The 20,473-nt window shown below is 49.2% G+C and overlaps 8 protein-coding genes across 8 annotated transcripts; 5 read left to right on the top strand and 3 right to left on the bottom strand.

Annotated features, from left to right (window-relative positions):
- The first annotated feature begins 12 nt into the window (after nt 1-12).
- On the top strand, nt 13-3,677 carry VE01_04779 (uncharacterized protein). The gene is made up of 3 exons (XM_018274247.2): nt 13-569; nt 699-2,444; nt 2,498-3,677. Exons 2-3 carry the CDS (start codon nt 746-748, stop codon nt 2,698-2,700), a joined length of 1,902 nt encoding a protein of 633 aa, XP_018130815.1. The 5' UTR covers nt 13-569; nt 699-745; the 3' UTR covers nt 2,701-3,677.
- Nucleotides 3,444-4,142, bottom strand: VE01_04778 (uncharacterized protein; the record flags this gene model as incomplete). Its single annotated transcript, XM_018274246.1, has 4 exons — nt 3,444-3,676; nt 3,726-3,792; nt 3,836-4,066; nt 4,131-4,142. 4 exons carry the CDS (start codon nt 4,140-4,142, stop codon nt 3,444-3,446), a joined length of 543 nt encoding a protein of 180 aa, XP_018130795.1.
- A 163-nt stretch (nt 4,143-4,305) lies between these two features.
- On the top strand, nt 4,306-4,942 carry VE01_04777 (uncharacterized protein; the record flags this gene model as incomplete). The annotated part of the gene is made up of 3 exons (XM_018274245.1): nt 4,306-4,363; nt 4,437-4,878; nt 4,939-4,942. 3 exons carry the CDS (start codon nt 4,306-4,308, stop codon nt 4,940-4,942), a joined length of 504 nt encoding a protein of 167 aa, XP_018130812.1.
- Nucleotides 4,943-5,531: 589 nt separating this feature from the next.
- On the top strand, nt 5,532-7,352 carry VE01_04776 (uncharacterized protein). The gene is made up of 2 exons (XM_018274244.2): nt 5,532-6,582; nt 6,660-7,352. The coding sequence occupies exons 1-2, from the start codon at nt 5,727-5,729 to the stop codon at nt 7,211-7,213; spliced, it is 1,410 nt and encodes a 469-aa protein (XP_018130794.1). The 5' UTR covers nt 5,532-5,726; the 3' UTR covers nt 7,214-7,352.
- Nucleotides 7,353-7,484: 132 nt separating this feature from the next.
- VE01_04775 (uncharacterized protein) lies at nt 7,485-9,479 on the bottom strand. The gene has a single exon (XM_018274243.2). It carries the CDS (start codon nt 9,441-9,443, stop codon nt 7,551-7,553), a length of 1,893 nt encoding a protein of 630 aa, XP_018130813.2. The 5' UTR covers nt 9,444-9,479; the 3' UTR covers nt 7,485-7,550.
- A 563-nt stretch (nt 9,480-10,042) lies between these two features.
- On the top strand, nt 10,043-12,345 carry VE01_04774 (uncharacterized protein). The gene is made up of 4 exons (XM_018274242.2): nt 10,043-10,645; nt 10,716-11,746; nt 11,813-12,065; nt 12,120-12,345. Exons 1-4 carry the CDS (start codon nt 10,413-10,415, stop codon nt 12,229-12,231), a joined length of 1,629 nt encoding a protein of 542 aa, XP_018130814.1. The 5' UTR covers nt 10,043-10,412; the 3' UTR covers nt 12,232-12,345.
- Nucleotides 12,346-12,914: 569 nt separating this feature from the next.
- VE01_04773 (uncharacterized protein) lies at nt 12,915-14,950 on the bottom strand. Its single transcript, XM_018274241.2, has 3 exons — nt 14,668-14,950; nt 13,204-14,579; nt 12,915-13,143 (listed from the first exon to the last, which is right to left on the bottom strand). Exons 2-3 carry the CDS (start codon nt 14,576-14,578, stop codon nt 13,004-13,006), a joined length of 1,515 nt encoding a protein of 504 aa, XP_018130810.2. The 5' UTR covers nt 14,579; nt 14,668-14,950; the 3' UTR covers nt 12,915-13,003.
- A 171-nt stretch (nt 14,951-15,121) lies between these two features.
- VE01_04772 (uncharacterized protein) lies at nt 15,122-18,246 on the top strand. Its single transcript, XM_018274240.2, has 2 exons — nt 15,122-17,204; nt 17,266-18,246. Exons 1-2 carry the CDS (start codon nt 15,354-15,356, stop codon nt 18,169-18,171), a joined length of 2,757 nt encoding a protein of 918 aa, XP_018130811.1. The 5' UTR covers nt 15,122-15,353; the 3' UTR covers nt 18,172-18,246.
- The last annotated feature ends 2,227 nt before the right edge of the window (nt 18,247-20,473 follow it).

Genomic DNA, 20,473 nt, shown 5'->3' with positions numbered 1-20,473 from the left:
TGCCCTGGGATGCAACGGCCACCCCCTCAGATTGGCATAGAACCCAGGGATTGGTGGGCTGATTGATTGCCTGTGATAATAGCACTATGTCATTGTCGACCACACAGGATCAACCATTTATATATGAATCCGAAAGCCACAGCAAAAAGGCCTCATCATGACTATGAGTGACGACGTCGCCAACGAAAGGGTCCCGTACCCTTAATTGGCTTACATCAAATTTATAATTTAGGTTCGGGGATCGAATTGGCTGGGTAGTGGGGGAATTGGGGGTGCAAGGAACGTGTTGCTTGCTCTTTCCGAACGCGAGGTAGGCTAATTAGTTACCCCACTAAAACCTCAAAACAGCCCGATAGTCGCACCGATACTTATGTACCTATCGACCGCCACTTTCTTCCCCTCCATCATCAAAAACCTCAAACTCCACCATACCCACCAACACTTTGTTCGTGGTGTACATGCAGCGAGAGGAGGCAGATCGTTGGGCTCGCAAACGTTACTTCGGCTGACACGCTGATAAACCAGGAGCAGCCAAACTTCAGCTTCACCGTCGGGTTTTCAATTGCAAGGTAAGTCTCCTGCGTTGTGTTGTATACCGACATTCGGAGATTTATTTCAGCGACACCCTCACCCCATGCCAACTATATCATTCCGGAGGCCTGCGGTAGCACAACAGTCATACTAATTATACTTTCTAGAACTGAACCTAGGCTCCTCACACACACACACTCTCATATTCTTCACGATGCATATCAAAGACATGCTAAACCAGGGGGAGCAGGCGGGGAAGCCTACTTTCTCGTTCGAATTCTTCCCCCCAAAGACTGCGCAAGGTGTCCAGAACCTGTACGATCGTATGGACAGAATGCATGGGCTGGGACCGAGCTTCATTGACATAACCTGGGGTGCTGGCGGCCGCCATGCGCAACTGACATGTGAAATGGTCAGCGTGGCACAGTCGGTTTACGGGTTGGAGACATGCATGCACTTGACATGTACGGACATGGGCAAGGAGAAGGTCGACGATGCCCTCAAGAATGCATACAAGGGTGGCTGCACAAACATTCTGGCTCTCCGTGGGGACCCCCCTCGCGAGAAAGAAAAATGGGTGGCTACCGACGAAGGATTCCAGTACGCGAGAGATCTTGTCAAATATATCCGCAAAACTTACGGTAATCACTTCGATATTGGTGTTGCGGGATACCCAGAAGGCTGTGACGACCAAACAGATGCGGATCTTTTGCTCGACCACCTGAAGGAAAAGGTCGACGAGGGCGCAACTTTCATTGTGACTCAGATGTTCTACGATGTTCCCAACTTCTTGGATTGGGTCCGCAAAGTTAGGGCGAAGGGCATCACCATTCCAATCATCCCAGGCATCATGCCCATTTCCACATACGCCAGCTTTCTGAGAAGGTGCAACCACATGAATGCGAAGATCCCCCCTGGATGGATTGAAGCCATGGAGCCCGTCAAGAACGATGATGCAGCAGTCAGGGAGATTGGGAGAGGTTTAGTGACTGACATGTGTCGCTCTATCCTTGAGTCTGGGATCAACCACCTGCATTTCTACACGATGAACTTGGCCCAGGCCACACGCGGTGTTCTTGAACAGCTCGAGATGCTTCCATCTGAAGAGCGCCCGCTGAAGCAGGCTCTCCCATGGCGCCAATCTCTTGGCCTTGGGCGAAGAGGGGAGGATGTACGACCTATTTTCTGGCGCAACAGGAACAAGTCTTACGTCATGCGAACTCAGGAGTGGGATGAGTTCCCCAACGGCAGATGGGGTGATTCGAGGTCTCCGGCTTTTGGCGAACTTGATGCATACGGAATTGGGTTGAAGGGTAGCAATGAGCAGAACATTAAGCTGTGGGGCGAGCCGAAGTCAGTCAAGGACATTGCAAATGTATTCCTGCGATACTTGAATGCCGACATTGAGAGCTTGCCATGGAGTGAGGCACCGATCTCGAACGAAGCCGATGTTATTAAGAACCAACTTGTGGAACTCAACGAGCGCGGACTGCTTACGATCAACTCGCAACCTGCCGTGGATGGAGTCAAGTCATCTCACCCAGTTTATGGATGGGGACCTGCGAATGGATACGTCTACCAGAAGGCGTACCTCGAGCTTTTAGTTGCACCAGAGCTTATCGATGAGCTGCTTGATAGAATCGCGAGAGACCCCGAGGTGACTTATTATGCGGTTACAAAGTCAGGCACGCTACGAACCAATGCTCCTAGCGATGCTCCAAATGCCGTCACCTGGGGTGTGTTCCCCGGAAAGGAAATCGTTCAGCCAACCATCGTGGAAACGATCAGCTTTTTGGCCTGGAAGGATGAGGCTTTCCGTCTAGGAATGGACTGGGCCCATTGCCATGACTCCTCGAGCCCAAGTCGCAATGTTATTCAACGAGTTATGGAGACGTTTTACCTCGTTAATATCGGTATGTCTATAAATTGGCTCTGTTTTCTCTTCACGTTTACTAACATAATTTAGTCCATAACGACTTCCATCAACGCGATGCGCTATTTTCGCTGTTTGAGGGCCTTACCGTCCCAAACATTGACAAGGCTGCTGAGGGTACTGCTGCACCTGCAGCTGCCCCCGCGCCTGCGGCGGCTGCTGCGCCAGCTACGAACGGGGACAAAGTCGAAGAGGCCCCACCGGCCATTGTATCGAACGTCCTTCCAGTGGCATAATTGGTAGTTTTCAAATATTTCAGGATCAACTCATATTTTCCGGCCGTCCAGGTGCTCTCTGAGCAATTGCACTGGGCGGCACGGCTCTTGCATTTAGCGCGGCGCGGGCCAACTTCAACAAGTTTGGCGGGCGTCCTGGGGATTTCAACGATCTCATGATTTTCTTTTTTTTACATTACCTCATGATTTTTTATACACCGGCTCGGCATAGGAGAAAATGTCTTCAACGGCAACACAAGTAGAACTAGACAGTGCGAAAGAAGGGGGGTGGGGAAGAGATGGGCTGGTGTTGCACCCATCAGCCGGGAAATAGAATAAAAAAACACGACGAGTTGAAGTCAAATACAATATTGGATGGTGGTTTATCCAATGCATGCACTTTCATCATACTAAATGTAATTGAATTGTAGCAAAAGTTAACCCTCGTTCATCTACCTTGCAGCAAAAAACTAGCTGCTGTTTCCAATTACTCTGAGCGCTGCTTTTTACGCCAATTGGTAGGAAGCTCGGCAAGGGGTTGACAGGAAGATCAAAACCAGGGGATGGAGATATAAAGCTTAGCACGTTGGCATAGGAGACTTGGTGCTCAGCATAGGTTTAACAATCTGCCAGAGGGTTCAGGATTCAAAGTCGGCCAATGCCATAGTTTTATGGCGTGTCTACAACATCAAAATGTGTATCTCATGGGTATAGCTTCGTCACCAAATTCAAATTCCCATTTCACTAATTCAAGTCTCATAACATCAAGTGCAGCCAACACCGCTACCACCGGAAAATGGCCCGATACAACAAGACCAGTTACCTTGTTCATCAAACACTGGATCTGGCTTAGGCAGATTTCCTCCTGCGCTGAATGCACCTCCATTTGCAATTTCAGTCGGTAGCGGTCCCGAAAGTGTTGTTGTCGTTGTTGTTGTAACCGGCGGGGAGGTCACAGTCACAGTGGCAGCTGCAGCCACACACGAGGCAGGGCAGGCTAGAATATTTAGTATATTATGTATGTGTAGAGTACGATTAAGACGTACCGACAGCTGGAGCTGGCATGCCAGCTGGTGCGGGCCCATTGTTGGTTGCGAGGACGAGGGGGAACGGCTATAGGTGTTAGCGGACGTTGGTAATATAGACAAAGACATACCCAGACGACTCTATATCTGGATGGCTGTAATAGCCAGCTCCCAAATGGAGTCCAAGCAACCGAGACTGGCTGCGCAGCAGCAGAAGCCGCGGCGGCAGGGGCGGCAGGGGCCCCTAAATTTCCTAGAGGAATAGAGAAATAGGCTGTATGAGCCAGCGAGGGCCAGCGATGTGATGAGGGCGTTGGGAAACGGCACGGGACGAGGTATTTCACGGTGTCATCTGCCCAGAACTTTCAAGAATGTAAGTCTGCCATTCTGTCATCAGGAGACTTGCTAATTTTCAGGCATGGAAACCTGCGCCACCATTGTCCTTGCCACAGCGTCGACTATCAAGCACGTACAAAGAAGTGCTACCTAGGATCCCATCACAACAACCCCCTCGTCATCGCCTCGAGCTTCGACAGCGCCCATAGTGTAGGATGTGCTGGAGCGTGCGGTGGAGGAGGCTGCTGTAAAGATGCTCGCAAAGATGACGTCCAAGAGCCAGCATCTCTCCCAGACACGTCCTGTGGCAATGCTGGGTTTGAGTTTGCATTTTTCCCGAATGACATTACATACCTAGGACCTAACGACGGAAACTTTAACCTCGTGGTCATGAAGCGTACGGAGCCATACTACGAGGGAACGACTACGAGAATCGGAGTCGCAGATGCCCATACAATCTACGGCCAGACGCCGCAAACTGGGAATACGTTGCGGTGAACCATAGAGGCTATCTGTACGCGCACCAGGATGGAGAGTACAGCTTTACCGCGCCCATTGCCGATAACCTGAGTCTGCTCTGGCTCGCTCCAAACGCCTACTCTGGCTACACACGCGCAAACGCTAATCTGGAGGCGACGTACACTCCAGTCGGCTCGGCGCCGCTAGAGTACAAGGTCACGCTAGTAAAGGGCAAGTACTATCCGATTAGGTTCTCTTGGGATAACTCGGGCGGAGCGGGATACTACGAGCTGAAGATCAAGGCTCCGGATGGGACACTTATTGTCGATGGCACAACGACCATAAGCCCTTATCTGGTCAAGTTTGGGTGCAGGGATACGTATGGCGGGAGGCATATGCGCCGTGGGGGGAGGAGAACTAGGGGGGTAGGTATAAGTAGCTAGCCAGGTTTCTACGAATTGAATGAGTTACTGTGATTGTATTCCATGTGCAGAGTGATTTTTTTCCCTGGTGCTAGTGTGATTGATTATAGTGCACGAGTCTGAGAGAGGGCTTTGATTAGTATAGGCGATTGTATTCTCTATAGTGTCTGTTCCTAATAAGAAAAACGACTCGAGGTCAAGCCATGACCTGTGACCCTTGCCCTGCAGCACCTCAATCACCATGAACTATATAGTGCTTGTGTTATGACTAGCTCCGCTTAGCATACTGCCTAACTCCTCTGTCAAGTCTAGCTTAATTAGTGTCCCTCTCGGCTCCCCTTTTAAGGCAGCTTCTGTAATGATGATATTATTCTTAGAATTATCGCAATGAAGAATTTTCCCATCCTCAAGAAGCGACCCGTGACTTTCCATGGCATCTTGTTCCGCCTCTAGAAGCTCTCGTACCAACCTACAAGCATTATCTAGGGGGCTAGACTAGGGAGGGCTAAACTGTTAGTGCCCAATGCTCCTATTGGCTGTAGGGCCAGCCAGCTCACCAATATTAGTAGTAGGAGGGCCGAACTATTTGCTAGAGCGTCAATTATTCAATATTGTGGCGGCGGTAAGGCAGAACATATAAATTATAAAGGCGCCTACGCATACGCCTACATGTTAATACAGCGTGACTATTATTCCCAAGAGGCTCATTACTATAAGTCATCAAACCCCAATAGTTTGTTCACTAACAACTCATCGCCCTTCGTTTCTTCACATACAACCCTTACCAACCACGCCCAACCTCACCATGTCCCTCCCCTTCCACTGCACCTCCTGCACATTCCCTATTCCTCCCACCTCCCCCCGTATCTCTTGCAACACGTGTCCCTCTCATTTCTGTGCCTCCTGCTACATCCTCTCACGCTCCCCCGGACCCCACCTCGCCTCCCACCCCTCCCTCCTTTACGAATACAGCGGCTACCCCCCTCGCACTCCGCCAGAGCTCCCTCCACGGCCGCCTCTACAACCAATCAACACAGCGGCTTCAACGCAGAGACGACCGGTGTCGACGCAGTTGCCGTTGGCCTCGCTGAAACAGGTTGGGGGTGAAGGCTTGCCGCCTCAACGATATCCACCACAGCCGTCGGTGAGTGCGTCTACAACGCCGCCGCCATTTGCAAGTCCCCATGCAGCGTCACCGCAAACTAGCCATGCACCTCCTGCACCTGAAATCCCAAGCTCGGCGTCTTCACAAACAAACTACGCAGCTCCATCCGAGAGCACAAACACAGTGCTACCAGAGGCTGGCCCTTCGCGGTCCTCGCCATATGCTTATACGTCGCGTTCAAACTCGACCCCTGGCCCGCAAACACCACAATACACATATGAGCCTTCCCAAGGACCTGTTCCCTCTCAACCGCAGCAACAGCAAAAGTACCAGCAGCCGCCACAACAACCACCGCGGCCTCAGCTACAGCAGACGCACTCCGCTGCTTCAACGGGGTGGCAGCCGTTTTATAACAACACTGCACCGACAGCTTTCGGCATGGCATTTTTCAACGAAATCTTCAACCATTTGGATACTAATCGCACCGGCCTATTACTGCCAGAGCAGTACTCTGGCTTCCTTGATATTATTGGCTACAGCCTTGAGCAGAACGCATGTACGTTTATACGTCTCGTTCCGCTCTCTCACTCCGCTCCTTTAAAGCCCTTCCTAATCTCCATCGCTCTAATATAGGGAAAAATCAAATGTCTAAACCCGTTTTCGGCTACAACCCACAGGATTTTGCGGACTACCAGCTCAGGCAAGAATATATTAATTTCTCCATCGACCATGTCATGGCACCCCGCCCACCTTCCGCCCCTAACACTGACATAAGATCCTCCTTCTCCTCTCTCCGCAATATAGTGCCACCTTCCTTCTCTAAAATCCTCGATTCTATCCCCACCGGCAACTCCATCTCCGGCAACCAAATGCCCCTCCTCACCCGCCGCGGTTTCATTGACCATTGCGCGAATGAGTTTCTCTACTATCCAAACGACGGGTTCAACTGCGTGACAAAGGCCGCAAGGCACTATGGAATTTGGCGCGAGTTGGGCGAAATGCCGAGGAATGTGTTCCCTGTAGTAGCACCGCAGGAGCTACTAGACCGTGTGAAAATTATCAACATTGAAGCGGCAAGGAAGGCAGAAGATTTATTAGCAGCGAAGACGATAGAGGCAAATATTGCAGCGAAGGGGCGGAGGAATGCGCTGAATTTAATAGGGGGTGATCGGTGGGAGTATATTTGATGAGGGAGCTAGGGTGGAATAAGGGTCATCCCGTAAGGTGGTTAAATAGGGTTAAGTGATATGATAACCAGGACTCTATTGTACCCCTTCTTGATAATTTAATATTAATTCACTATAACAGAGACGAATAAGATTTAAGCTACTATGAGAATTTGAAATCCGGTTGGAACGGTGAATTTTTATAGCATCTATTCTGAAGAGTATACGATTGAGATTCTTAGCATTTAGTAACCCCTTGTAGAATTAGACGTTTAGAAATAGACAAGTTTTTTCCTTCTAAGACTCGAGCCCTTATAAAGCTAACAATAACTTAGTTTCATCTTAATTATTTTATCTATTAAGAAAAATTAAGGGGTTGTAAATATTCCACTCCATTGATCGTCGTCGTAAGTGATCCATTCGCGGAGAAAATATTCAAAAATGCATCTATTTCTGCATGGAACCCGCCGGGGCTCGTCTTCTTAGTACCAAATACGGCACCAGATTGGAATATATCTGAGAACCAGTCGACATGAACGTCATAGTAATTTGGGGGCTTAACCGATGAGGTAGCGTTCTCGTATCCGTCTATGATGTGCCGATAGTCGTCGCTAAAGTTGGAGTATCTAATAGCGACGCTCGACGAAGTAAGCGTAACATTCGCGAAGCCATGTGCCTTGCCATAGAGGGTATAGTCCCCAGGTGCAAGTGTCTTATCGACAGGGACAGACGCTCCGGGTGGGAAGGGTGTTGCCCAGGGGATGATGTCAGGAATTTTAAAGACTGGGACGGGCCTTGTAGGTGCACGGCTGGTGCGTTTTGCGAGCATAACACGATAGTTGCTACCTCCTTGGGCCGTGGAGGCTGGGCACTTGAGCGGGTTGACGCCGCCACAGGCAGGAGATGTGACAAGAGCTTGCCAATACACGATTTTGGTGCTATCAAGAGAGAAACCGGCGTCGGCGCGGCCGTTCCAGTTTGGATCGTTGACAGAGCCATTAGAAAGGTCGCCTTCAGTATTAATACGTTGGCCATAGTAGTCGATATCGCTGCGATCGCCGAACTGGTCGAGGAGAATGGGCTGGAAAAAGCGACGCGGGCCATTGTTGCGGGTCGACACTGCGAGGAGCGTAACCACAATATCTATGATAGGGGGGATACCGCGCATGCCGGCCATCCACATCTGACGATTTGAGCCGCGGGTGTCCATGATGAGATAATTTCGATTATCGGGAGACGATACGATCGGATCAGCATACTCGGGGTGGCTAGTAATGCGGCGAATCGCACCAGTCACAACGTGAATGGCGTAGAGGTCGACGTTGTTAGCCTCGACGTTGGAACCAAGATAAATGATCTCCTCTCCATTGCCAGACCAGCCACGAAGTTCGCCGAGTGAGAGAGGCTGGGGGTTGATCTTGATCTGATTGCCGTCCGCATAGATAGCAGGGGTGCTGTTGGCGCGGGCTAGGACGTTGACTTGAATGAGATCATAACGTGGGGCGCGAAGGGACCCGTTAGTGGGTCTGGCATTGAATTGGAGCTTCCCCGTGAACGTGGATTGACCGCTGTTGGACAAGGAACTCCATAAAATGTGCGTATCATCTGGATGGAGACGCATCTCACGCGGAGATCCGCCGGCTGCGAAGGCATTCGTGGAGACGGGCCAGAAGATAGGGTAGATATGTGTGCGGGTAGGCGTGCACGACTCATCAGCAAGCGGTTGGCCATTGCAGTCGAGGATATTATGTCCCCACAAGATCTTGGTGCCACTCCGGAAGACGTGGGGATAGTCGATCACGGGATCGAGAGATTGCTTGTTTTGGGTGGGCACAGCACAGCTCATACACTTCCAGCTATCGCCATTAGGGAAGTTGGTGCCATCGGCCGTAATAAGTATCACCTGTGCGCCGGAGTAGATGCTGGCAGGGTCTGGTGCGGCAGGAGCACCGGTAAAGTTAACACTGACAACGACGTGTTTGCCATCGGGAGTGAAGTCGCCAGACTGGAAGTCGTAGTTTTCCTGGTAGTAGATACAGCCGGTGCGGCGAGGATTTATAGATGCTGTGCAGGCGCCCACACTCGTGGTATTGATGGCGGGTGGCAGAGACAGCTGAGTTATCTCGAAGAACTCCGGATTTGGCGGCGGGATGGCAGCGACAGCGACAGCGACAGCGGCAGCACTGAAGATGATTCTCTTCACGAAATTGAAAGACATAATGTCCCTACTGCTCCTTCTGTCGGTTACCATTCAGCGTCACAGAAGAATCCCTAGACGAATAATGCGTTTTGGACAATATAGAATTTGGGAGCAGCTTGAGTTATAACTTATAGTATCTTAATTTCAATCCTTTTTTTTTTCGTCTCTCCTTGCGATATTTCCTTGTGATTAACTTCAGCCCTATCTCCGCACTCTTGTCTCTCACTCGGTATATCTTCAGTCCTTTGAAGTCTGTAATAGCATCCATACGCCCTGGCTGCTGTAGCATCCAAATATTGATAAATTCGAATGAAGTTAGAACGCGGGGAAACGGTTCTTAACCCCATACAACTTTATCACGCCGGGAAATGGTTTTACCCCACATTCTAACTTCATTCGAATTACCAATATTTAGACACGACAGTGAGAAATACCAGAAGTATGGTTTTCCATGGGAGCCACAGTCGGGAATGCGTGCATGAAGTGTATGCTAGCGTATTTTGTACCTTTGGTAACATTCGTATAACATTCGGATAAACTTCAACATGGGGTTGTGGTCTCAACCGCGGATGAACTGTGGTGCTTCGAGAAAACGGCAAAACGCGGATAAACTTCAAGGTTGACACCCACCCCGTGTCTCCCCCATGACACTCAATAATTTACATTCTATGAGGTTGCGGATCCACTATTGGAAACCCCGCTAAACCTACGGCTCGGCCTAGACACTTCGGTGTCTCCTTCCCCGCATTTACATCCCCGCATTTCCTTCCCCGCATGCTAGAGCTCCAATATTGAAATGAAAGGTTGAATGAGCTACGTGCTATTTTCATGCGAGTTAAGTGGCATGTCCAAGAAGTATAAGGAGCTTAACATCCCCGCAATGTCAGAAAGATATCGGTGCATTAGATAGAGCAACTTCTCTACATCTCTTCCTTGTACCATCCCTCTTGTTTCAACGACACCTTTCAACGACACCTTTCAACTTCCGGCGGCCATTGACTGAATTTACTATTCTTTGCCATGGCTTCTCAGCCCATCAGCGATAAGCCGACTAATACCGCAGAGCACAACGAATTTGGGGAGGATGGCGATATCAAAGGCTCAGATGTCGTTGCCGATGCTGCTACTAAGGGTCAGGCCATCACCGGCTATGAAAATTTGACTCCATGGCAAACTGTAAAGCACTTTAAAATGGCCACTGCTCTTTGCTTTGCTGCTGCCTTTAGTGCTGCAACAGACGGTTATCAGATCGGGTGAGTTAGCTTTCACCGAACTTCTTTTGTGTTGTGCTTAGGCTCTATTATTAACATTCTTCTTGTTTAGCATCAACGCCAGTATCATCGCGAACGCGGGCTTTGTTAAGCAGTTCGCAACTGAGAAAAACGCTAATGGTAGCCCCGCCCTCGCCTCGCCCATTCTCAGCGGCTGGTCCTCTGTCGTATCTGTTGGTCAGATTATCGGCATGGTTGGGCTGTCCTTCTACACTGTCAAATTCGGCAGGAAGGTCGCCATGTATACTTACTGGCTCATTCTTGTGGGCTCTATCCTTGCCGAGACACTTACCCGCAGCTGGGAGGGCTGGTTGGTCGGCAAACTTCTAGCTGGTATTGGTGTCGGCTGTCTTCAATCTACTATCCCAGCATATATTTCCGAGTGTGCTCCTCCTCGTATCCGGGGTGGCTTGTTGATGCTCTACAGCTTTTGGTGGACCCTTGGCTCTTTCTTCGCTCAGGTGGCACTAAACAGTCTTAATGCTAGCAACCCGCACAACTACCTCAACGCCCTATATTCGCAATGGGCACAGATCGGCTTGATGCTCACCATTTATCTATTCCTCCCTGAGTCTCCCGCGTGGTGCGTCACAGCTGGGAAGATGGAGCTCGCCAAGAAATCCCTGTCGTACCTCAACCGGGGCGTCGAGAATTATAATGTCGATGCACAACTCGAGATCATTCTATTGAACGTCGAACACGAGCGCGCTCTTGCCGTCGAGCAGCGAAGAGAAAAGTGGTACGCCATCTTCCAAGGCGTGAACGGCATTCGGACTGTGATCACACTGTGGACCAACCTCACTCAGCAGTTCATCGGCCTCTCCCTCTTCGGCACATTTGGAACATACTTCTTCCAACAGGCGGGTCTCAAAAATCCTTTCAGAATCAAGGTTATCACGTCATCTATCCAGATTGCGACCGTTATCGTCGTAGTTCTTTGTGCTGATAGAGTCGGCCGTCGATATATCGCTTGCTGTGGTACAACACTTTCTTGGCTTGCTTGCATCGCCGTTGGTATTCTAGGAGTCGTACCGTCTACTAATGCGTCATCCTACGTTTTTATCCTCTTCGCCTGTCTCTGGAGTACGTATCTCTTGCAATTCTCTCCTTCTGGTCTATACTTCTGAAGATTTATCTAACTTTTTACAGATGTCGGACTGGCCGCCAACGGTGCCACTGGTTGGGGCTTCATTGGCGAAATTTCTTCCCAGCGCCTCCGTCCTTATACTGCAGGGTTTGGTGGCGCAGCGACCTGCGTCATTGGCGTTGTCATGAGCGTCCTAGTTCCGTATATGACTAATATTAACAAGTGGAATTGGGGACTTAAGACCGCCTGGTTCTACGTTGGTGTCGGCGCGCCATTTATGGTCGGGATGTGGTTCTTAATCCCTGAGACAACAGGGTAAGTTCAGAATGCCCCCTTTATTTGTGGAAATCCGAATTGACCCTCCTCTAGCCGCTCTGCTGCTGAACTAGACGAACTTTTCGAGCGAGGTATCAAGCCATGGCGATTCCACAAGACGGAGACCGCAACCCAACGTGTCCTTAAAGAGCACGAGGCTGAGTAAGCAATCGAAGAATAGCATACGCATGATCGCCTAATGCTGCGATATTCAGTTTGCGGGCTGATGTAGCTGATTTACTCATTAAGTAGAATTGTGAATACAATGTATTGATTGCACTATATATCCACTGCCAAGTCTTGATAGACAATGCACCTGACATCGAATGATATCGACAAGTGCATTTAACTTAATCGCATCTCTAGACTTTGTGAATTTATCCTAGTCTCGCCTCAGTTCCAAATGGCGTAGTGTTGTTTCCCCCTCAACAAATGATAATTATGACAAGATAATAATCTTACACTGGTGTTAATTACGCATCGCCTAGCTCCGACGCATGTTTAACATCTGCATCCTCTCTCCGTCATTGATGACTTAGAAACGGGACAATGTTTTTATACCGCGATGGCTAATCTTCCCGTGATTACCTCCATGATATCCCATTCTTCTATTAATCCCCATCCCCCCCCCACCCTGTATGATTGTAACGATCTACTTTTTTTACTGTTACACCGCACCTAAGTTAGGCGGAATAGCGCGTTCAGGTTTAGTGACTGATCCTGCCAAGCTCTAGTAATACTTTTCCGGGTCGTTACAGTCAGACAGGGGGACGGGGAATAGTAAGACAGTCACATGTAATTTGCATCATTCGAGTTGGTCGCTAAAGCTTCCATAGGCAACGGTCTGTCCCTAAATTTATATGCATAGCCCTAAAGGCTAACCCTGTTAACCTTCCTATCATTCTATTGATTTTTCTGTCTAGTACGTAGAATCATTATTAGATATGATGCTGATTTCTTTCTCTCCGATGCCTGAACGAGTGCTTTAGATATGATGCTGATTTCTTTGGCGTTCTTAATAGAGTCTTGTAGTCTGTATGTACAATACCAAAACGAGGGCTATAACCCGCCGACCACTCTATAATCATCCACTATTAGTATTGCATACCAACCACAAAGTTCAGGATATTTAACATACCAAAGTTATCCATGAGACTCCAGACATAGTAGCCCTTAACTAAAACACCATCCGTATAGATAGCCTGCGAAATCGCATCTAGATAGAGCCCTAGATACCGTATGCGGAACTGATCATCGACCGCCTGCTCTAATGTCATATTATTCTCACCTGGGCATGGGCACCCATTCTCTGTGATTATGATTGGGATGCTATAACGCTTCCACAGCCAGCTGAGTAGCTTGCGAAACCCCTCAGGCGCAACACGTAACCATATCATGCCAGATACTGGGCCAATCTCTTCCCCTTCGCTATTGATGGCACCCTCTTCCACATTTCCAGTGATGTCATCGTCAGCAGGCGGATCAGGTAGGGCCCTGGCGTATTTTGTCGAGTAGTGGTTCAGGCCGAAAAATGTATTGAGGGAGACCGATTTGCGGAGGAGTTCGAGCTCATCAGGCGAGAACTTAGGCAGACGCGAACCTAGCTGGGCACGCATTACGGCGGGGTAGTCTTGTCCTAAGTAAATCGGATCGGCGAACCAGCCGAAGTAAAATTCCATCCTGCGCCGTGCGGCGGCCTTGTCTGCATTGCTGTTTGAGTCAAAAGGCTCATACATATGGCCATTCAAAACAATTGCCGTGCAGCCTTCCTGAGTCGGACGGAACTCGTCGGCGTAGATTTGCGCTACAGAGGTGTGAGAAAGTATAATCGTGTGTCCGACCCGCCATGGTTCCGTTTTGGTATCAAAGCCTGTCGCCCGGTTATGGCCAGGTGCAAGTGAGCCGCTATGGTGTCCAAAAACTGATATGACATAAGGCTCATTGAAGGTAACCCATTCCTTCACGCGGTCCCCAAAGCGGGAGAAACACAGTCTCGCATAATTTTCAAAATCGGCCTTAAATTCAGCCGTATTTAAGAAAGCGCCATATCGGTCGTACAGAGCCTGAGGAGCATCCCAGTGATAAAGAGTGACTGAGGGCGTGATATTTCGTGCGGCTAGCTGGTCGATGAGGTTGTTATAGAATGTGACCCCGGCTTCATTGACCTGGTCGTGGCGGCCGCCAAGGGGGATAATGCGTGACCACGAGATAGAGAAGCGGTAGACGTCGAGGCCCAGCGATTCCATTAGCTCAACATCTTTTGGCATACGATTGTAGTGGTCACATGCGACGTCGCCATTGTCACCACTGGTGCGTGAGGGAACGACATGGGAAAACATGTCCCAGATAGAGGGACCTTTTCCGTCCTGGAAAGCGCCACCCTCGATCTGGTATGCTGCTGTAGCAGCACCCCAAACGAAGTCTCGTGGGAGTGGCAGATCTTTACTAGGCTTTTGTGCTGTCGTTAACGTGTTATCAGAGGGAGCCTCGACAACGTCGCTTCGTTCGAACATGCTGAGCGAACCTTCAGTTAATGAACCCAAATGAGTGAATATAGACTATCTCCAGCACAAATATAGGAGGTAAGAAATTAAAAACGAACTGGGGTGTAGCATCTCTCAAATATTAGACATCAGGCTCTAGATCCTAGTAGGGAATATTTTGTAGACCTAGGATGGATCCATAACTAAGGGTAGCGGGGCTGGGATCGGGGACAGAGTTGGTCGCTAGGCCGGAAAACAAGACAAAAAGGCAGGAGGAAAGGGTCTGCTCGGGTTAATAGTGAGCGAATTTGTCAAGAAACGGGATGCAAGAGACGATGTGATGTGATGTGGTTGTAGTTATGGAATCAAAGAACAGAACTGCCAGTCATTCAACCATCTGATACTACCATTAACGGGACGGATAAACGTCGGGGGTAAGTAAGTTTATACAGTTCTACCGCGGATAAATGTGGCGCTTTCGCTCCACTATCGCTGCGCTATGACTACAAACTAACAAAGCTATCTATAGCTATGGATAGCTTTAGACTCTAGGTAAAAGGCGTCAGCTGTTTACAAATTAATCCGTAAGTTTAATAACAGTTCTTAATATGGACGATCAGAGTTACGATGACTGCTCTGCTCGCCGGAATTGTGGTCTAATTTTCTGTTTAGAATTAGTGAGAAGTGTGAGAAGCCCTGATATTATTCTATACAGTACTTACTTTACTCTCCCTGCCTGGTCTGTTTCTCTCTAGCAGTTAAGGCCAATCTCACTCTGGCTTTGCCACAGAACCCCACTGGTATCATGGCATCGATCATTGACCTTCGTTTTGAGCACTACCACCCCGGGCCTACACAGCTGCTGGTAACTCAGGACACCGCGCCGCGCCTGTCGTGGACATTCCAGAACGCTTCCAGTGCCTTTTCTCCGCAAAGCTACGACATTGAAGTCTCGAAAGAGAGCTCTGGCTCAACCCTCGAGCTCCTCTGCACAGTGCGGCGCGCGTCCTCACTATCTCATCTTGTTCCATGGCCGCTTGATCGACATCTCCGCGCGCGAGAGAAGATCTCAGTGCGAGTTCGGGTATGGGATTCGGCAGGACAAGACACGCCCTGGAGCGCACCAGCCCGCCTCGAGATTGGCCTTCTCAGCCATGCAGACTGGCAATGTGAGCGCATCGCGGCGCCATGGGCATCTGACACCACGGTATCGGACCCGGAACAGTTGTTTCGCCAGGAATTTTCCCTGCCGGCGGCTAGCATAGTGGGTACCATCGATCAGGCGCGGCTCTACATCACTGCGCAAGGAGTCTACGAAGCCGAGATCAACGGCCAGCGTGTAGGCGACATTTTCATGGCGCCTGGCTGGACCGCCTACGATGCTCGCCTCCCCTACCAGACCTATGATGTAACGTCCCTCCTGGCAGGCGGCGTCAACTGTCTAGGCGTGCGTGTTGCGGAGGGATGGTTCTCAGGGCGCATTGGTTTTGAGGGTGGCCATCGAAATATCTGGGGGCCACACACGGCCTTGATGGCTCAGCTGGAGATCCGCTATGTCGATGGCCGAGAGGAACGCATTGTGACCGACGGCTCATGGCAGGTGACGCGAGGACCAATTCGCCTGGCCGAAATCTACGATGGAGAGAAGTATGATGCTACGCTCGAGGTTCCGGGCTGGTCGTCACCAGCGGCTTCCGCGTCAATAACAAGCAGTCTGGAAAACAGTGCTGAAATAAGCGTAGTCGCCCGCTGGGAACCAGTCGTGGTGATGGATTTCCTGCCAGCCACCACTAATCTCACAACGGGCTTTACCGAGCCGGTGAGGCGTATTGAGGAGGTCAATCCGGTGCAACGCATCACCACGCCAGCTGGCAAAACCGTCCTTGACTTCGGTCAGAATCTCGTCGGCTATGTTCGTCTAAAGAATATTATAGGACCGCGCGGCCACCAAATCACCCTCTCGCACGTCGAAGTACTAGAGGACGGGGAGATCGCAACGCGACCTCTGCGCGTCTGCAAGGCTATCGATGTCTACACACTTAAGGGTGATGCAAGCGGCGAACATTACGAACCTCGGTTCACTTTCCACGGTTTCCGCTATGTGCAGGTGGACGGGTGGGATGATACAGTCGACCTGAGCGCCTCCATTAAAGCCGTTGTCTGTCACACGGACATGAGGAGCGCCGGCACCTTCGATTGCTCTGATCCCTTGCTTAACAAGTTATACCAAAATATCCGGTGGGGCATGCGTGGTAACTTCCTTTCCGTACCGACCGACTGCCCGCAGCGCGATGAAAGACTGGGCTGGTCTGGCGATCTGGCCTTGTTTGCCCCAGCTGCAACCCTGATCTACGACTGCTTCGGTATGTTGAAGAATTGGCTGGTAGATGTCGAATACGACCAGAAGGTACTAGGCGGCGTCCCAGCAATGGTGACGCCCAACTCAACCATTGTCGACCCGGTTTGGTGTCGACGGAAGCCATGTGCCGTGTGGCATGATGTGACCATATTAGCCCCGTGGGAACTATACAGCGAGACAGGAGATGCGACGATTCTAGCACAGCAGTACTCCAGCATGACGACGTGGATAGACATTGTGCCCCGCTGCAAAAATGGTACAACCCACTTATGGGACCCATCGATATTCCAACTTGGGGTACGCATTTGTGTCTCTTTGCGTCTTGGTGCTACATCTGCCAACTAATGTATTTGAGTAGGACTGGCTTGACCCTGCTGCTCCGGCCGATGCGCCGTGGAAATCAGCAACCGACGCCCAGCTCGTCGCTAATGCCTTTCTTGTCCACAGTCTAGACCTCATGGTTCTTATCTCACGCATTGTCGGCCAAACCGCCGACTGCGCAAAGTTCTCTAGCGACGCTCTCGCTACACGTCAGGACTTCCAGAACGAGTATGTGTCACCCAACGGTCGGCTCATCTCCGACTCTCAAACAGCCTACGCCCTCGCGATCTGCTTCGACCTGCTCACACCTACACAAGCAGTGGTCGCCGGCAATCGTCTCAAGTATCTCGTTCACAAGAACGGATTCAGGATCGGTACCGGATTCGCTGGCACACCATTCTTGTGCGAGGCCCTTGCACGGACGGGCCATACGAATATAGCGTACGCAATGCTCCTCGAAAAGACGTGCCCCTCCTGGCTGTATCCCGTGACAATGGATGCAACAACCATGTGGGAGCGCTGGGACAGCTTACTACCCGACGGGTCAGTGAACCCTGGCGACATGACAAGCTTTAATCACTACGCTTTTGGTGCCGTCGCAACGTTTCTCCACGGGCGTGTTGCAGGGCTTCGGCGCTTGGCGCCTGGATGGACAAAATGCTGCTTTGCGCCTTTGATTGGAGCAGAGTTCGACAGGGCCATCGTGGAACATGTTACGCCTTTCGGCCTTGTTTCGTGCACGTGGGAGACGAAGCAAGATGGCTACGGGATGAATACGATAGAGATGCGGGCTTTGGTGCCATACGGTGTGACCTTAGAGGTTGTAGTGCCGCAAGAGACGGGTGAGAAGACAGAGACCGTAGGAATGGGCGAGTGGGTATTTAAGTCGAGGTTTAGCAGGGACTATGAGTGGCCAATTAAGCCATTGCCACCAAAGTCATAGATCTAGAAAACAATTATAGTATATTCTTAGCATATAGGCAGTACAGAGAGCTGCTGAGGTGCCACTAGATCCTGCGTATTAATAAGTATGTTTTACAACTTTAGCAGCTAAAGTTTAAACTAAAGGCAAAAGATCTATTTACCCTGTTTGCCCCTATAAAGATCTATATGCGCTGTCTCTGAAAAAAAGTTCTATCTACCCTACACGTGACCCTAAAGCCCCTAAAACCTTCCTGTCGGTACCTCGCTATCGCCTCATTTCTACCACCTTACTTCGTTCACTACCTCGTTATTAACCCTCTTCCCATGTCCTCTACCATAGGGGGCTGTGGTAGTAAGTCTGCACGTTATAGCTTACTACCATTAAAGCCAACGAGCATCATTAGACACGCTCATTTTTCATCTCCCGTTAGTAAATTTTATGCCATTCGAAGGGGTTAGTTAGCCTGCCACGAGATGCGGGAAATAGTATAGCAGTTTGTGAAATGCAAGGATAAAAGCGGTTAACATGTGGCAAGATTCCCATGGAGCAACGCCTGCCATAGGTTGCTCTTTTCGACAGAGGCAATTGCCATAGGTCTGGCATATATGCCTCTGCCACCCTCTTACTTATTCATAGAGGTAGGTGCGTGAGTGTAGTTGTAGTGTGCTAGAGAGCGTTGGTGGTCCATCTCTATAGTGGTTTAGGGATTTAACATTTTGTTATAAAAATCATTAGTTTAAGGGCAAAAGATCTATTTACCATGTTTGCTTCCTTAAAAGATTTATCTACCATGTGCGTGCTAACTATTAATAGATATTCTCTACTAATTAGGCTTACCGCCGCTATCCTTACTATTTAATACAGAATCCTATCTATGCCCTTTGTAACACTAACGTAAGTCGTGGCGTAACGGGTGTAATGGCGTAACGGGTGTAGTGGGGTTGGAACCACCCCATCAAACCTACCACCCTATTAACTATTACTACTACTACTATGCTAGAATGGTCCGTCAGAAGAGTATAAAGGCTCAAGAACGCGAAATTCAAATACAAAAGGCTATATTAGCTATTAAATCAAATCAATATAAATCAATATATGCTGCTGCAAAAGCTCTAGGGCTACCAGCAGAGACCCTCCGATGTCGTGTAAATGGAAGGCATACACGAGTAGAAGCACGCCAATAGCAGCAGCTCCTATCAAAAAATCAAGAGCAGACCCTCCTAAAGTGGATTAAAGAGCTTACTATAAGTGGCTACGCTCCTAGCCATCGGATATTACAGGAGGTTGCAGATGAAGTCCGGTCAAATAAGTGTTGCGTTTTTCAGCCTCAACACCTACAAACTCAACAACTACAAACTCAACAACTACAAACTTAACAAGAACACATTCCTAACTTACCTCTTAGGCAAGATTGGGTTCCACGATTCATTCAAAGGCATCCTAACTTACGTGTTAAGTTAGGACGTAGAGTTAAGGCACAAAGGATGAATGGGGTCACAAAGCAGGTGTTAAGGGGGTGGTTTGACGCGTACAAGAGCCTTATAACAGAGCTAAAAATCGAAAACTACAACACCTACAATATAGATGAAACTGGATTTTCAATTGGAACTATGCAATCTACACGAATTATAGTCGATTCTACACTTCGTACGCGTTTTCAAGCTCATCCTAGCTAACAGGAATAGGTGTCTGCTGTTAAATGCATTTGCATGGACAGAACAGCTATTAACCCCCTTATTATTTTTAAAGGACAGAACATACTACAGAGCTAGATTCCAAAGGAGGTTATACAAAAATGGCACTTCTCTACAAATACAAAAGGATAGACAAGCAATCTTCATGGATTAGAGTAGCTAAAACGCGTTTTTGAGCCCTCTACAAGAGCAAAAGCAACACAAAATGGACGACTACAGCAACGGCTCCTAATTTGCGATGGCCATAATAGCCATATAAGTGGAAGCTTTATATCACACTGCATTCAAAATCGAATATTGCTCCTTATACTACCTCCTCATACATCTCATGTTCTACAGCCACTTGATATTTCAATTTTTAGGCCCTTAAAGCAACACCTTATAACTGCTCTCTCGCACCTAAATGAGGCGCAACTCCTACGTATACAGAAAGCAGAGTAGCTCAAAGTATATATAAAAGCAAGAGAATTAGCATTTTCTAACTTAAATATTACTTCTGCATAGAGAGGAAGTAGGCTATAGCCATTCTAGCCACAAACAGTAATTTGAGCAGCTACAATTCCTACTATAGACGTAGTAGTATTAGAACGGCTACATACTCCTATAGAGTATGATATTTTTAAGAA

Source organism: Pseudogymnoascus verrucosus, assembly GCF_001662655.1.
Source record: "Pseudogymnoascus verrucosus strain UAMH 10579 unplaced genomic scaffold scaffold_19, whole genome shotgun sequence".
Lineage (NCBI taxonomy): Eukaryota > Fungi > Ascomycota > Leotiomycetes > Thelebolales > Thelebolaceae > Pseudogymnoascus > Pseudogymnoascus verrucosus.
This window is presented reverse-complemented; position numbering and strand designations above follow the sequence as displayed.

Bases quoted from the DNA above. Each gene is read 5' to 3' on its own strand.
- VE01_04779 (XM_018274247.2), top strand. From the start codon at position 746: ATGCATATCAAAGACATGCTAAACCAGGGGGAGCAGGCGGGGAAGCCT. The intron at 2,445-2,497 runs GTATGTCTATAA...AACATAATTTAG, and splicing joins GTTTTACCTCGTTAATATCG to TCCATAACGACTTCCATCAA.
- VE01_04776 (XM_018274244.2), top strand. From the start codon at position 5,727: ATGTCCCTCCCCTTCCACTGCACCTCCTGCACATTCCCTATTCCTCCC. The intron at 6,583-6,659 runs GTACGTTTATAC...GCTCTAATATAG, and splicing joins CAGCCTTGAGCAGAACGCAT to GGAAAAATCAAATGTCTAAA.
- VE01_04775 (XM_018274243.2), bottom strand. From the start codon at position 9,443: ATGGTAACCGACAGAAGGAGCAGTAGGGACATTATGTCTTTCAATTTC.
- VE01_04774 (XM_018274242.2), top strand. From the start codon at position 10,413: ATGGCTTCTCAGCCCATCAGCGATAAGCCGACTAATACCGCAGAGCAC. The intron at 10,646-10,715 runs GTGAGTTAGCTT...CTTCTTGTTTAG, and splicing joins ACAGACGGTTATCAGATCGG to CATCAACGCCAGTATCATCG. The intron at 11,747-11,812 runs GTACGTATCTCT...AACTTTTTACAG, and splicing joins CCTCTTCGCCTGTCTCTGGA to ATGTCGGACTGGCCGCCAAC.
- VE01_04773 (XM_018274241.2), bottom strand. From the start codon at position 14,578: ATGTTCGAACGAAGCGACGTTGTCGAGGCTCCCTCTGATAACACGTTA. The intron at 13,144-13,203 runs GTATGTTAAATA...GGATGATTATAG, and splicing joins GAGTCTCATGGATAACTTTG to AGTGGTCGGCGGGTTATAGC.
- VE01_04772 (XM_018274240.2), top strand. From the start codon at position 15,354: ATGGCATCGATCATTGACCTTCGTTTTGAGCACTACCACCCCGGGCCT. The intron at 17,205-17,265 runs GTACGCATTTGT...GTATTTGAGTAG, and splicing joins CATCGATATTCCAACTTGGG to GACTGGCTTGACCCTGCTGC.